This window comes from Oreochromis niloticus, linkage group LG9 (assembly GCF_001858045.2).
Source record: "Oreochromis niloticus isolate F11D_XX linkage group LG9, O_niloticus_UMD_NMBU, whole genome shotgun sequence".
Lineage (NCBI taxonomy): Eukaryota > Metazoa > Chordata > Actinopteri > Cichliformes > Cichlidae > Oreochromis > Oreochromis niloticus.
Window position 1 is genome coordinate 26,817,152 of NC_031974.2, and position 16,929 is coordinate 26,834,080.

The following is a 16,929-nucleotide window of genomic DNA, read 5'->3' on the forward strand; positions in this document are numbered from 1 at the left end:
TTGATAACCAAGCTGTTACCAACATCCTGCACCATGTTCTTGTTCAACATTGGAAAAACACAAGACTACCTTCAAATCAGGATTGAAGCCTTTGCTGTTTATTAGATAAGCCACATGCATTATGATCCCTCAAAACAATGATATTCTGGTTATAACTGCATTTTAAACTATTGTGCCAATATTTTCAGCTTATATGGCTGAAACATTTTCCAATTATGAGCTTCAACAATGAGTGAAACAGTAAGAGCATGTGGAGACTTTGGAAAAACCCCATTAAGAAAGAGAAATCAAACATTTGGATTCATTTTAATGAGCTCAGACTTGATGAAAATGCAGAGGAGCTGGTTGTGAACTGAGCTTCAGAGAAACACAACATACTGATATTCACTGTGAAGCTTTGAGTGGAAAAAGGCAGAAAAACAACATATGGATCCTGGAATAATGGTATCATCCATCTTTAAAGGACTGAAGAGGAAGAAATTTACAAGGAATCATTTAGAACAGTTTAAAACATCAACTGAATCCATGAATCTGAAAAGGTGTTTCTGAGTGAAAGAGACAGACATGTACAGACTGAACTATCTGTTCAACAGTCAGTGTTTCTCTAACAGGAGGACACTCTTTACACTCAACTCAGCACAGACTCACTGAAGCACCCATAAAGACTTTTAATCCAGGATAAAGAGGTTCAGTGAATGTGGTGTTGAAGGTGTGGAGATGGATCAGAGTGTCAGAGGAGACTCTGTAGAAGGACAGAGTGCCAGCAGGACAGTCCACATACACTGCTACTCTGTTAGAGACAGAGGAGGAGGTGGTGGTGGATACGAATTTGGTATCGTGACAAACATAAATAGGACCATCATTAGTGCAGTACAACCTCCAGGAATGATCATTCTCTCCAAAACAACAGTCATTACCACCTCCTTTCCTTCTTATTCTTCTGTAACTCACTGTTATCCAAACCTCTCCTTTCCACTCGACCTCCCAGTAACCGCGATCAGTCAGACCATCTCTACACAGCAGCTGAGGAACATCAAATCTGTCTTCATGATCAGGATACGACTGAACCTCATGCACATGTGTCACCTTCCTGTTGTTGTCAGACAGTTTGAAGTATTTGTGTACTGTGTTTGTGTCAATTGTGGGTTGACAGGAATCTGATGGAGAGAACAAACACAATCCAGCTGCAGTGATGTGACAGTTTGAAGATGGTTGAATGTGTGCTGCTTTGTTTTCATGAATCACATTAAAAACACACTTACACTTCCTCAGACCTGGTGTCAACCATTGGACTCCAGCAGGCTCCACCCTGAAAGGAGGAGGGGAGTCAGACCAGCACAGTCTCTTTCAGCATGCACACATGGACATTACATCACTCTCATACACATAATGTTAGACACTGATAAAGGAACAGTCCAACATTTTCACAAATACACTTCAGTCCCAACAGGTTCTCACTCCCGAAGCATAACATTTTACGCTAGGTGAAAAATTGTCAATATGTTAGGCTTCCGGGCACCCAACACGTCCCCAGATTACGAGATCGGAAAAATGAGGAAACATGAGAGCTGTTTGGAATGAATCTACCGATAAGGTATAGGTAAAAGTAAATACCAGAAATGATGGTTGCAGCCAAGTCTCTGTGAGTAGTACAATGCTGCTGTCCTGTACATACTTGTTGACTGCAATCTGTAATCTCAGTTCGTCATTTTTGTTGGTTATGGACCTGACGTTGGAGAGGAAGATACTCGGATGCGGTGGCTTAAATGGTTGTTTCTTTAGCCGTGCTAGTGGGCCCGCCCTGCAGCCAAGATTTTGCCTCCTTTGTTTATGTTTCCTCTTTCGCTTTATGCTGGGAAGAACCAACCATGGAGACCCTGGAGTTCTTACTATGTCCTCCAGAATGCCATGGAAGTGGTGATAGTCCGACATAAGGTACCTTGCACAGTGTAAACTCAAAAGGTCCTGACAACTGTAAGTGGACTCTACTCAATGTATAGTAATAGAGAACACATACACCCACACATATACACATAGAAAAAGTAAAAAACAAAGCACCGAACGTGAGGAGCAGTGAGCCGCTGCATCTGTGCGTGTCGGCATCTTTAAATTTTCTATTAAATAGACTGAACTCAGTTTTTATCAACTTGTTATTAGAACTCAGTTTAAGTTTTCAAGCAACTCAAAGAAGTCCAGACGCTTTTCTTTGCAAACTCCTTTCACTCAGTTTAAGTAAGTTACCAGTACTTTTCATTCAAAAAGCCGATCAACCCAGTTTATTTGAGTTGTCTTAAATTAGAAAAACTAAGTAAGATGGAAATTTTGCTTCTCAGTGCAGAAGGACAAAACGATATGGTTTGAAAATTCCATGTCACTGTTTTCCTCCTCCCTGGCACAGATCAGTTCGCATGTTCAAGGTGCACAGGTTTTTTTTCTGAAATATGTTGAGCAAACCTGGAGACGTTTCACCCTTATGAACCTTGATAACATTACATATTCTTAACCCCCGTATTTATTTTAAGGCTTTTTGGTTGCTTTTGAACATCTGTAGCATCTATTAATGTCAAATCCAGCCTTTCTTTAACAAAATAAGCAAACTGCTTTTATATTTAATGAACATTTCTGTTTAATTACATGTTGAATAACAGTAATAATAATAATAATGATAATGATAATATCAATAGTAATTGTTTTATTAAAACAATGTGTTTAGATACAAGTTTGGTTGTGAAAGTGCAAAGCCATAAACTACATTAGTGGCCTGTTAAATAGTTAAAAACTAGGTTGGCCTTAAAGTTGAAAATAAAGTAATTTAGCTTGTCCTTCTAAAGAATTAAGTTAAATCCCACAGTTGAATCATAAGAAACATTTTAAGGTTGCCTATGTTACATATAAACACTGCCATATGTTTCATCTGGTTATTGTGCTTATGGAAGTTAGCTTTTAACAAGCATGTAATGATTACATTTAAATTAGGTGGACTTTTTTAAAAACTCATATCTCTTTAGGCCTAAACTGACAGTGCCAATACCACACATTCAGACACAGTAGTAGATGGTGTTTTTTGTACTTGTAGGTGCTAGTCTAATTTGCTTGTATGAGGTCTACATTGACCTTCTGTGTTGTAAGTTATAACGACTGACACAGTCAGTAAGGATCAAAACAGCTTCTAAATAATTTCATGGTTTTTCTCCCTCTTCTTGCTTCTTACTTTGAGGCTCAGGTATCAAAAGATATATTAGAATAAACCATTTTGTCGAGAACATGAAGACCAGATGTGAAGTTTCATTAAACAGAACTTTATTTAATGTGATGGATGTGCTTGGGCAGAGGCACACAGCTCTTCAATGTTTGGCTCATTTTAGGAAAGGCTTAGTCCTAATTTGTTTTCCACACAAAGTCTTGCTGTGTATCTTGTCTTCCTGTTTGGTAAAGCAGAAAACCACCAGTGGTGATGAAAGGCATCAGAGTATTGACAGAGTGCTTAGCCAGTGCAGACTGTTCAGTGTGCAGTCCTATCCAGAAATCCACCAGGGCTTTTTGAGCATATTCAACTTTTAGAGAGAACATGTTTCAGACTGACAGGTATTCCCTTTGCAGGAAGATCCTTTCGGTAGATGCTGCAGTGTACCCAAGAGCCATCTGGGGCAACTGCTTGCCTACACAAAACCACCTCCATGTCTCCCAGTCATGGCCCGTGCACCATCAGTGCAGATGCCAACACATCTGTCCCACACAAGTCCATATGTGTTCATGAATGTGTCCAGCTTTTGAAAAATATCTACTGCAGTTGTCCTTTCTTCCAGCGGTTTACAAAACAGTATGTCCTCCTTGATAGTTCCTTCATGAATGTGGCGCTCATATATATCTCCACATATATGAGGAGATGTCTTGATGCATTCTCAATCATCCAGGAAAGTAAATCTCCAAAAGTTGAATCTGTTCATCTGGATGAACAGAACACAAAACGCTACGTCCAGATGAACAGATTCAACTTTTGGAGATATATGAGGAGATGCGCCAGGCCAGACACATCCGTGAACTAATACAGTTGTATTGCCTAAAATTCATTGTGGCATACGCGCTGAAGTAGCTGCTTCTCTTGGTTTATTTTTCAAATGGGGAAAAATGTCTGCCCAATAGTGAAGGTTTCATTGAGTTGTGAGACAATACTTTTGCACAATTATCACATTGTGGCCGGGAAAATCCACCAGTTTATACATGTGAACCCAAGCGAAATATAATTGTCATCATATTTGTGCTTCTTTGATGAGATTGTGTTACAGTGCGAGGTGACAGGCTCTGCATCAGACCCTTCATCACTTTCCTGTCTGTCTCCAGCTATGCTAGCCACTTGGCTAGTAACCACAGATACATTCGTGCTACTATCCCAATTTTTGTCTTATGGTTTTTCAATGTGTTGATGTTAGAGTGAATTGTTAAATGTTGTCATTTTTATGCTTACCATCTCTACATTGTTTTAACTCTGTGATGAAAGGATTCTTTTGTCCCCCTCCCCATCCTCTCGAGGTTCTGGGGGGATGTAGTGTTTTATTGCAGAAACATCCTATCTGGAAGATCTGTTTCTTGTGATGTTGCTTCCTGCTTTTATGACCCTTTTCGGTCAGCAGGAGGTCACACACACACACTCACATAACACACACACACACACACATTCTCACATGCATACAGATGTTCACACATATACATACAATGCCTTGTCTTAGAACCATGTGGGCGTTGCTTTGCTGTGATGTGTATTGTGTGAACTGTTTTCCCAATAAAAGGCAGCGAGAGGAGGCCGGATTTGGGGTCATTTTCGTGGTAGACACCGACGAGGCCTCCCTTGCAAGTAAATCGATCGATCGCTGACTGTCTTGTTTTCTTCATGATGAATAAGTCCCTAAACCAGCGGGGCTTGTGGAAACACAGACCCAACAGTTGACAAACACCTTATTGAACAATCATCCGTGCCATCACCAGCAAATGCATCTTCAGATATGAGCTGATTCTATTCGTGGCCGGCATCTCAGTGGTAGTGGTATTTTTTTCTTGTTAACCATTTGTCCATTTCGGTGCTGTACTGAATGCTTGGAGGCAACTTTGACAGTCAGGTGTGAGTCAATTGTTCAAGTCACGCCCATGTATCTTATATCTTATATATCTTATATCTTATGTATGTAAAGTGGCAGGAGTGAGCAGCAATATAAACTGAGCAGTACAAGATTTTAGAGGGTTTTTATTTTTATTTAAATACTAATAAAAGTAGAATGACCAGTGCAGAGTGTAGTATTTACTTGTGAGAGTGTAGGACAGCTTCTGTGTGCATCCTGTGGAGTTTAGTGTGAGGGTTTAAGTGTTGTAGTTGAGGTGTCGAATGGCTTGATGATAAAAGCTGTTTTTGAGTCTTGTAGTCTGAGGGAACAGGCTCCCGTAACGTCTGCCAGATGGTAACAAGGAGAACAGCTGACATGCTTGGTGGCTGTGGTCCTTAATGATGCCATGTGCTTTAGCGTTGAAGATAAATGTCCTGAATGGCAGGAAACCTCGTGCAAGTGATGTGCTCTGCTGCTTTCACCACCCTCTGTAGTGATTTATGGCTGCTGGCAGAGCAGCTTCCGTACCAAACTGTAACGCAGCTTGTCAGCAAGCTCTCAATCGCAACTGTGGTGAGGTAATGTTGGCATTCGTGCCAAACTTCCTCAGAAAGTAGAGTCCGAGGAGAGCTTTCCTGATTGCAGGAAATTGTCTGTATGAAGGGTCCAGGAAAGATCCTCAGTGATGTTAACTCCAAAGAATTTGAAGTTGCTGACCCTTTCGACCTTGACACCGCTGATGTGGACTCGTTGTTTCTGGTAGCCCACTATCATTTCTCTTGTTTAGCTAACATTGAGAGACAGGTTATTTTCCAGACACCACTTGTACAGTGCCATCACCTCCTCTCTACAGGACGTCTCATCGTTGTCTGTGATGAGGCCTATGATGGTTGTGTCATCCGCAAACTTGATAATGGTTTTGGACTTATGTCTAGCAACACAGTCGTGTGTGAACAAGGAATATAGGAGGGGATTAAGCAAACATCCCTGTGGCGTTCCTGTGTTTAGGATGAGTGATGAGGAGGTGTGTTTGCCAACTCTCACCACCTGGGGCCTGTTTGTGAAAAAATTCAGAATCCATCTGCAGATAGGTGTTTCTAGCCCAAGGCCAAGCGTGTCAGCGAGGGAGGAGCAGATGTGACCTTTGACCAGCCGCTCAAGGCACTTCATGATGACGGATGTGAGTGCAACAGTACGGTAGTTATTCAGACAGGAGACCACTGATTTCTTTGGTACAGGAATGATGGTGGATGTTTTGATGGATGTGGGGACCACTGACTACCTCAGGGAGAGGTTGAAGACCTTGGTGAACACCCCTGCAAGCTGGTTGTCGCACGCTCTGAGAACCCGGCCTGGGATGCCATCTGGTACTGGAGCTTTGTGAGGATTGACCTTTTTGAAAGACCATCTCACATCTTCTGAGTTACAGCCTCACTGTCTTCCTGAGGGTAGAGGATCTGATCTTTGTTGACGCAATGGGGTGAACACTGCCTGTGTTTTCCTTCTTGTAGTCAACAATGCAGCACAGCCCATTCCACAATCACCTGGCATCAAGGCTGTGGTAACTAGACTTTACTTTGTCCCTGTAGCCCTTTCTGGCCTTTTTTTTTCTTTCGGAGGTCCGCACCTTGAGCTTAGCATGCATGTCTTTATTTACCCAGAGTTTCTGATTTGCATATTTGCAGACGGGGGTTTTGTTGATGATATCTTCTATGCATTTTCCAATATATCCAATGACAGAGTCTGTGAGTTCAGTGATGTTGCCATTTGTTGCATCTTCAAATATCTGCCAGTCAGTTGTCTCAAAGCAGTCCTGTAAAACCTCCTCAGCCTCACTGTCCCATTTGGAGATGTCCCTGGAGACAGTTTTTTCCTGTTTAAGCCTTTGTCTTTATGCAGGCAGCAGCAGTATGGAACAATGGTCTGTCTTGCCAAAAGCTGGGCAGGGAAGGTGTTTGTAGCAGTCCTTGAATGGAGTGTAGCAATGATCCAGTGTCTGATCACCTCTTGTAGGGAAGGAGATGTGTTGGTAGTATTTAGGGAGAACTTTCTTCATGTTGGCTCTGTTGAAGTCTCCCAGCACACAGTTCGTCCACAGCCGTAGCTTTACTGAACTCCCTCGGGAGCTAAAAAGGACTAACTTTGATGGGCAGCAGCTCAAGGGTCTGGAAGCAGTATGTTTTTAAGATATTCACATCCCTAGCCCACAAAGAGTTAGCCATAAAGCACACACCTCCTCCCCTTTCCTTGCCTGAGTCCTGTGTTCAGTCTCCCCAGTCTTTTTGATGTTTAATCTGTGTAAGCAGCTCGTCGAGTTTGTTGTTTAGAGACTGAACATTTGCAAGCAGGATGCTGGGCAGAGGTGGTTTGTTGTTTCTCTGTCAGGTTCGGCTCAAAACTCCGGGGCTTTTCCACCTCTTTGTTTTCCGTCGGTGTCGAATAGACAAAAGTAGACAAAAGATCCCAGGCAGCAGACCATCCACGGTGTTGAAACCTGCTGTAAAGTCCAAACTTGCTGACGAACATAACTCCAAAGTGTTTGTCTGTCATACAGACTATATGATTGTGCTGTGCACACAGCAATAGCAAGTAGTACAAAATAAATAATAAAAGTTTTGCTGAGATGACTCAGAGCTCTCGTCGATGCGGCCATCTTACGGCGCAACCGGAAGTTTAAAAAGATATTGTAATAATGCAGCTAGATTGCCTAACTTGAGGTTTGTTATAGAGCAAATACAGAAAAAAATGTTTTAAGAAAGCAAATATAAGTTGGTGTTTTAAAGAATATGATTGTCTGTGAAAGTTCTCAGTCATCCAGAACATCCTAGTCTAAGGAGCTTGAACAGAAAAGCATCTGGACTTCTTAAAGTTTCTTGAAGACACTTCTTCAGTTCTAAGAGCAATTGGTGGAGAGTCCCAGATTTTTAGCCCTATGGGGTCATGAGGGTCATGGACTCCCTAATGATCCTCTATCTAATCAGGCCAAGGTGTGAAAACGGGTGTGGGTCACAATCAGCCAAGGTTTTGAGTGAACCATTGTGAAACCTAGGCCCACCCTATCATGTGATTTCTTGAGGTCGGATAGCCCAGGATGTGAGTGGGCGTTAAGGCGTCTGGGAAGGATCTCAAAACTGGATTCTGGATGGCAGACAGTTGGTGTGGTAAACCACTGCCTCTGTTCAAAAATGGTCATTCACAGTAGACACAGATGGCTTCTTTCACTCCTCTTTCAAACCATCTGTCCTCTCTGTCCAAAATGTGAACATTGGCATCCTTGAAAGAGTGACCTTTGACCTTTAAATGCAGATGGACAGCCGAGTCTCGACCCGTGGTGGTGGATTTTCAATGTCGTGCCATGGGTTTATGAATGGCTGTTTGGTCTCTCCAATGTAGAGGCCTGAGCATTCCTCGCTACACTGTACAGCACACGCTACGTTTTCTCACAACTTTCTTAAATTTAATGGCAGTAAAACAGAATTCATTTTTGATAGGTACCAAATCAAAGCTGACCAAAGTCCCAACCAGAAGTCTTTCATTATCCATTGATAACTCTGTTGTAACACCCTCCCCTCAGGTTAAGAGTCTTGGTGACATCCTCGATAGCACTTTCCTTCAAAGCACATATAAATAATATCACTCGGTCTTCCTATTTTCATCTCCGTAATATTAACCGCCTTCGTCCTTAACTCACTCCAAACAGTACCACCATACTTGCCAATGCTCTTGTCAAATCTGTTTTAGATTACTGTAATTCTCTTATCTATGGTCTACCTCATTAATCTCTTTTACAAGGTGTGGGGGCAATTCCTGAAATACTTTTTCAGCCTTCAGGTTTTTTTTAAAGTTATTTGTGTGTTTGTTTTATTTTGTTTTGTCCTATTGTATTTGCAATGGTGTTTTTTGTTAGTTTGTTTTTGTTTTTTGCTTCTTCGTCTTTTTTTTACCTGGCCTGAAGGATAGGGCTACTGTGTGGTATGGCTAGGGGATAAATTGGTAAAAGCTGGTCCTGGGTCGGTGACCCAATGTTTTTGGTTATGTACTTTTACTTTTGATAGTTTTGCATTATGACTGTTGTTTTGGGTTTCCTAGGGTTTAGTGGTGATCCCTCTTTTTGGTGTCTTCCCTGCTTGTGCATCCCCTTAGTGTAGTAGGTCTCTGTGTTTAGTCCGCGTCTCTGAGTCTGTGTCATTATGTGTATGTGTTTCCTGTTTTACTTTGAAGGTCTCTGTCTTATGTCAGTGTGTTCTGTTTACGTTTCCCCTGCCTCGTCAGCTGTTATGTCTCCCAGGTGTGTTTCCCTCCTGTTTCCCATTCCCCGATTACTGGTGTGTATTTATAGTGTGTGTTCACTCGTTCTCATTGCTGGTTCGTCTGTGTTGTTCCCCTAGGTCTTCCTGCTTCTCTCCGTCCGTCTTCCTGTGGATTTTCCTCCCTGCATCTACGTTTCTGGTTTGTTTTGTTAGTTTTGCCCAGTTTAGGTTTTCCTGTTTCACTTTCACCCGCGCCATTGCTGTTTGTATTTTCTTTTGTTATTAAACTCACTTGCACCAGAGCTGCCGCATTTTGGGTCCTATTTTCAACTCCACACGTCTGCCACCCCGGACGTGACAAAAGCAATTACTAGATTTGTGAATGTGTCATTAATCTATATTCTATTATTTCACTTCAAACAATCATTGTGAACGGCTTGCTTGTTGTTTAACAATTCTGTGTGTATCTGTTTTTCTTTGATGCTTCAGTTTAACCCATCTAACCCTAAAAATATCTTCGAGAAAAAAAAATATAGTAAAAAAATGCTAACAGACTACTGGTAACAGTTGCATTTAATTTGTGTGTAAGCAAAACAAAGTAAATTAGCACAAATTGTTCTTTTTTAATTTAGTAGAACTTGATATTTTTATCAGTAAGTAAATGATCAGTATTTTACCCTCAGAAACATCCAATTATTCTTAGTACTGTGTATTTGCAATGAATAAGTTGTCCTAACGTAGATATGTTAATTAAGCTTTACTTAGTTTTTTGAGGCAACGAGTTGCATATTTTATTTAACGTCTGGGAACTTGTGGTTAAATTAATTAATTTGTTTGGTACTAAGTAATTAAGTAATGTACTGCATTATTTTAAGGAAATGGACAATTACTGTGTAATACATTAATGACCACAACACTAACAATGATAATAATTTATTGTTGTTTTTCTCTTATCATCATTTTAATCCCCGCTTTTTCCTCTGCCCAAATGCGTTAATCATGGAATGAACATAAGATGAGTACCCTCACATTGACTACATGCAGCCACATTTAAACCTCTCATATTTTCTTTACCAGCTCTGTTTTGTCAGATTTTTGTCTGTTAGTATCTTTCCATTTTCATGGGATGTCATACTCTACTTTGTATGCTCTATTTTTTGAAACAAAGTTTTAAAAGAGGCAAAAGCACAAAAATTGATTATTTGTCCCAAACAGACTTGAGGCTGTAATTGCTGTCAAAGTTGTTTCAACAAATTATTGAGCCACAGATGTAAATACTTATGTCAAATTATATTTAACTTTCAATACATTTGCAAGAAATCTCAGGCATATTTTTTCACCCTCTCATGAGCGAACTATTTCTTAGGAGCATCAAATTGCCTAAAATGTCTTAGCATGCTGAAGCATTGAGAGTTCCTTTACTGGAACTAAGAGGCTGAGCCCAGCTCCTGAAAAACATAATATAATCATATTACCCCCTATGAGCAAGCAACAATGGGGAAGAAGGGGGAAAAACACCTTTATAACAAGAAGAAACCTGCAGCACATCCAGGAAAAGGTTGCCACAACCAGTTAGTCTGAGGGGAGGAAGACTAACTGGTCAAAAGACACACAGGTGAAAGAGAGCCAGAGATTAATAATACCTCATGATTAAATGCAGGGAGGTGTATTAACACACAATGAGTGAAAAGAGTTGAAAGAAGGAGAAACACACAGAAACAATAGATAGAAGTTTCCTGTGTGTTTGTTTATGTCACGTCTGCATGAAACAAACACAAATTGAAGAATTAAATTATTTAAAGGAAATGTTTTCAGCTCTTCTTCCTCTATCAGACATTATTCCCATACCTGAGAGTGTCCAGTCTGCAATTTGGATCCTTCAGTTGAGATGAGAGGAGCTCCACTACTGAGTCTCCCGGATGATTGTAGCTCAGGTCCAGCTCTCTCAGATGGGAGGGGTTGGAGCTCAGAGCTGAAGCCAGAGAAGTACAGCCTTCCTTTGTGATCAGACAGCCTGACAGACTGCAGACAAAAGTAAACAAACAAAAAAAGAAAAAACAATCCATCTGTGAATACTGCATGTAAGGATTATTTTATTTGTTTTTCTTATTTCCAAATACAGGGCCATCCATCCATTTGATTAGATAAGACTAGTTATGTAGTCAGATTATCAAGGGGGTGGCTGTAGCTCAGGAGGTATAGCAGGTCATCTGCTGATCGGAAGGTTGGTGGTTCGGTCCCTGGCTCCCCCAGTCTGCACGCCAAATATCCTTCGGCAGGATACTAACCCCGATTTGCATCCATCAGAGTATGAATTTTAATTAGAAAACAGTGCTTGGGTGAATGTGGCATGCTGTATAAAGCGCTGTATAAAAGTTAGTCCATTTAACACTATTGTTTCAAGTTTAATTATCTAAATCTACTTTTTGGAAACACTAAGAACCACAAGTTTAACCTGCAAAAGTGAATATGCTATTATTGTTTCTTTATGGCCTGATCATTCGGGAAATCGTGAGAAAAGGATTTTTATAAACTCTGAATTTAAAAGGAAACCGCAGATTTACGCGGCCACTCGGGGGCTCACTCAGTGAGGTAAACTTCCTGGCAGCCTACAGGTGTCTCGTTCACGAGTTCATTCTTGCTGCTCCTCTGTCCATGGGGGTTGCGGAACGGCTGCTTGGCTCTCAGGATGGACCTTCGGGTCACATCTCTTGCTCAGCCTGCTGTTGCAGGCTGTGTCCCCTGGCGTGTTGCCCGCGGATTGCCGGTTAACGTGCCAGTTGGAACTCACTGTGTCTGACACCTCAGCCAGCGGGTGACAGTTCTCCATCCACCACCATCCGCTTCCTATCTAGGGTATTGCCCGCGTGTCATGGGTTTGCGCGGCTAGCAGGGGTCCCAGTCAGTGGTGAGCTACACTTCTGCACCTGGTGTCCCAGCTTCGGGCCCTGGGGATCAGCTGGAGGCCTTTGAGGACCCGGTGGCCACTCTCAGGGCTTGCCCTCCCTCCGACCGCCTCCTGACTTTCAGCCACCTCCCGTGTCTGCAGACAATGTGGGGCAGTTTCTCTGCTCTTGGGATGGGCCTTTTGGGTCGCATCCCTAGCTCAGCCCCTCAACTCAGTGGCTTAGCTGCAGCTGCAGGCTGTTTTCCCTGACGTATTGCTCTTTTTCAATGCCTCTGTCTCTGTAATCTCACTGCAGCATTTTGGAGCAACTGAAACTTCTGTGAGAGCATTTAGAAGATAATGATTACAGTCAAAGTCAAACCTTAAAGTAACAAATGATCAAACCATTTTTTCAGCATCACTCTGAGAAAAAATTATTTTTGATTTTAGCAGGAATATTTTCAGGACAGTAAAGTACCTTTAGTGTTGAAAGAGGCAGATGAATAACCAAACATTTGACAGTGAGCAGGAAAGTGGTGGTGACACAGCTGGAGAACCACAGACCATACTGCTACTGACATAATAAGAATTAAATTTGCTGGTGGTTCAAGTGAAACTGTGCTCTCAAAAGCAGATGTAGATCACAGTATAAAATAAGTCAATATGTAAAAGTTTGCAATTATTGTGCTGAAAGGTTTAAGCAACACAAAACACCACATTCTGTTGTAACAGGAAGTAATACATTAACACAGTGAAAGCAAAGATTACAGCATATATGCTATTAAATCTTCTCTACCATAATGAAACATCTATGGGAAAGACTTACACAGTAAGACAATAATTTATACTACCATTCACACCTACAGCCAATTTACAACTGTAGCCAGAAATTAACAAGAGTAGCCAGAAAGAATCCACACAGGCACAGGGAGAACATGCAAAATTGCTTTGTGGCACCAATTCATCTGAGGCAAAAAACATATAGATTCTCAAGGTGGGACACAAAGGATGAAAGGAGTAACCAATTGATACGCATAGATTCCTATATAAAGACACATAAAGACACAGAGGTCATTGGTTATGGTTAATGGCTATGTGTCGTAAATTGATAAACCGGACTAAATTCTGCAAAAGACAAAAGAGCACTTTATCTGTTTCAACTTCATTCCCACAGGATCAGATATAGAAAATGTTTCCTTTATTATATTAAGTGCCTTGTTTTGTGTAATTTTTTACCTTTCAGAGCAATTTGTTTGTGTTATTGAATGTTTTTTATTTATTTTATCCATTTTTACAATTGATAGGTGCTGTTGATTCCTTTTTTCACTGCCTTAAGATTTGTAAATCAGAGGCTAATATAAATATGAATAATAGGTCAATTTGGAATTTAACAATGTTTTTCTTTAATCAATAATATAATCCAGATTATAAACATAAATTAATGAAAAAAGCTTTCATTCTTACCTGAGAGTTTTCAGTGAACAGCTTGGACTCTTCAATCCAGCAGATAGAAGCGTTACTCCTGAGTCCTCCAGGTCATTGTTACTCAGGTCTAGTTCTCCCAAACTAGAAGACAGGGAGCTGGGAACTGAGCACAGAGCTCCACAGCTTCTCTTTGTGAGGTTACAGCCAGACAGTCTGAAATTATATTTGTGATCAAATTAAATAACTTATTTTCAACTTACCACAAAAAGAACCAAATAATTCCATGTCCACTTCATAAATAATAATACAACTTGTAATTCAAGCATGGAAAAAAGAAAGAAAACAGAACTTGCTTTAAAATAGCAGCTACACCACTGTATCTGTTAAGCAAGTGGGGATCTAGTACTTTTAGTGATTACAGATCAATACCCACTGACACAGGCATCCATACTTTCCTAATTAGAGTAGCAGGGATTGCTGTTGCTAGATACAGTTCAAAAAATTATTAATTATCACATATTGAACCTTGATGAAGCCACCATTCATCCTCTGTTGGAAAACAAGCTGCCTTAGCTCTTTTAGGATTTTTTTTTTTTATATAATTTTCTTTTTATTTATATTAGTTTTTGAAGAGCTAAAGAAAATCTCTGGGTCCACTTTGATAAAGGTTAAATACACAAATGTTTTAGAAATGCTAAGACTTTCTGTTGCTATAAACCGTACTTGCATAAACATTTCAACAATAAAAGTGTATATAGATGCATACATACAGAGCTTTGTTGGAGACTTTGACCACTGGCAGCAGCCTCAGAAGAGCCTCATCTGAAGCAGAGTATTTCTTCAGGTCAAACACATCCAGATCTTTTTCTGATGACAGTAAGATGAAGACCAGAGCTGACCACTGAGCAGGAGAAAGTTTATCTCGGGAAAGTCTTCCTGATCTCAGCGACTGTTGGATCTCCTCCACTAGAGAATGATCACTCAGTTCATTCAAACAGTGGAACAGATTGATGCTTTTCTCGGCAGACAGATTCTCACTGAGCTTCTTCTTGATGTACTGAACTGTTTCCTGTTTGTTACTTCGTGTCTCTGTCAGAAGGCCTCGTAGGAGAGTCTGATTGGTCTGCAGTGAAAGACCCAAGAGGAAGCGGAGGAACAAGTCCAGGTGTCCATTTGGACTCTGCAAGGCCTTGTCCACAGCACTCTGGTAGAAGCGTCTCCCTGCAGATTCTTCTCTTCTTTCAGACATCTGGGATGTAATTACTTGTTCTTCCAGCAGATTGACTCCAGAGTTGACGGAGGTCAGATGGACATGAAGAGCAGCCAGAAACTCTTGAACACTCAGATGGATGAAGCAGAAAACCTTGTGCTGGTACAGTCCTCTCTCCTCTTTAAAGATTTGTGTGAACACTCCTGAGCACACCGAGGCTGCTCTGATATCGATGCCACACTCTGTCAGGTCTGATTCATAGAAGATCAGGTTTCCTTTCTGCAAGTGATCAAAAGCCAGTTTTCCCAGAGACTCAATCATCTCCCTGCCCTCTGGACACCAGTGTGGATCTGTCTCAGCTCCTCCATCAAACTTCACCTTCTTCACTTTGGCCTGAACCACCAGGAAGTGGATGTACATCTCAGTCAGGGTCTTGGGCAGTGTTCCTTTCTCTCTGGTTTTCAGGACATCCTCCAGAACTGTAGCAGTGATCCAGCAGAAGACTGGGATGTGGCACATGATGTGGAGGCTTCGTGAGGTCTTAATGTGGGAGATGATGGTGATGATCTGCTTCTTATCTCTGAATCTCTTCCTGAAATACTCCTCCTTCTGTGGGTCAGTGAACCCTCTGACCTCTGTTACCCTGCCAAGACATTCAGGAGGGATCTGATTGGCTGCTGCAGGTCGTGTGGTTATCCAGAGACGAGCAGAGGGAAGCAGTTTCCCCCTGATGAGGTTTATCAGCAGCACATCCACTGAGGTGGACTTTCTAGGGTCAGTTAGGATTTTAGTTTTGTGGAAGTCCAGAGGAAGTCGACACTCATCCAGACCATCAAAGATGAAGACAACCTGGAAGTCTTCAAAGCTGCAGATTCCTGCTTCTTTGGTTTCAGTAAAGAAGTGATGAACAAGTTCCACCAAGCTGAACTTTTTCTCTTTCAGCACATTCAGCTCTCTGAAAGTGAATGGAAATATGAACTGGATGTGCTGGTTGGCTTTGTCTTCAGCCCAGTCGAGGGTGTATTTCCGTGTTAAGACAGTTTTCCCAATGCCAGCCACTCCCTTTGTCAGCACTGTTCTGATTGGTTCATCTCTTTCACGTGAGTCTTTAAAGATGTCTTCTTGTCTGATTATTGCTTCTAGACTGTCTGGTTTACTGGATGTTGTTTCAATCTGTCTGACCTCATGTTCATCGCTGACATCTACAGTCTGTCCCTCTGTGATGTAGAGCTCTGTGTAGATCTGATTCAGAAGGGTTTGGTTTCCTGCTTTAGCGATCCCCTCAAACACACACTGGAACTTCTTCTTCATGTTAGATTTAAATTCATGCTGATGCCACTGGACACTTCGAGTGGAGGTTTCTGAGTGACACACACACACACACACACACACACACACACACACACACACACACAGAAAATCAAGGATTCATCACATATGTTGAATGTATTTTTTTCTATTACTTGAAATACTGTTGAATGTTTTAGCATGTTTTTTTTTAGAATGTTTTTTTATTTAGAGAATAATTCTCACTTCTCAGCAAACGCTCAGCGAGCTTATTCTGTTTCATTTTCTTCAGGAAGTCCACTGTAATCATCACAAATGCTTCTCTGCTGCTCGTACTCTGTTCTTCATCCACACTCTGTAATACAGCCTCATCCTCACATTGACTCTTAAAACATTGTAGGTCATCTGGACTCAGATCTGTCTGGATCTTCTTCAACTCGTTCTTCACAAAAGAGATTATTTTGTCCTCCAGCATCTGGAACAAAATATTTTATGAAATACCCCAAAACTGTTTCTAGGAATCAGTTTAATTAGGCTCAACATACACAAAACCTCAATGAAATTCAAACCCTGGTTCTTTAAAAGAAGTGGGACAAGGCAAAATCCACAGTTTCTCAGAATATTTTTCCATATATCTATCCCTTTATATTGCTCTTAAATCTTAATGTTGTCACAAAGTTATGTCTCATGTTGTTCTTAAGAACACGTCTCTCTATATCTGCAGCTAATTCTGGATATTATGGAGCCTTTATCCAATCTGGTGAAGCCAGAAAT

The 16,929-nt window shown here is 41.1% G+C and overlaps 1 protein-coding gene across 1 annotated transcript; it reads right to left on the reverse strand.

Moving 5' to 3' along the window:
- Positions 1-510: 510 nt before the first annotated feature.
- Positions 511-15,025, reverse strand: LOC109199467 (NACHT, LRR and PYD domains-containing protein 1-like). Its single transcript, XM_019354847.2, has 5 exons — positions 14,429-15,025; positions 13,698-13,871; positions 11,195-11,368; positions 1,263-1,309; positions 511-1,157 (listed from the first exon to the last, which is right to left on the reverse strand). The coding sequence occupies exons 1-5, from the start codon at positions 14,905-14,907 to the stop codon at positions 634-636; spliced, it is 1,398 nt and encodes a 465-aa protein (XP_019210392.1). The 5' UTR covers positions 14,908-15,025; the 3' UTR covers positions 511-633.
- Positions 15,026-16,929: the final 1,904 nt, after the last annotated feature.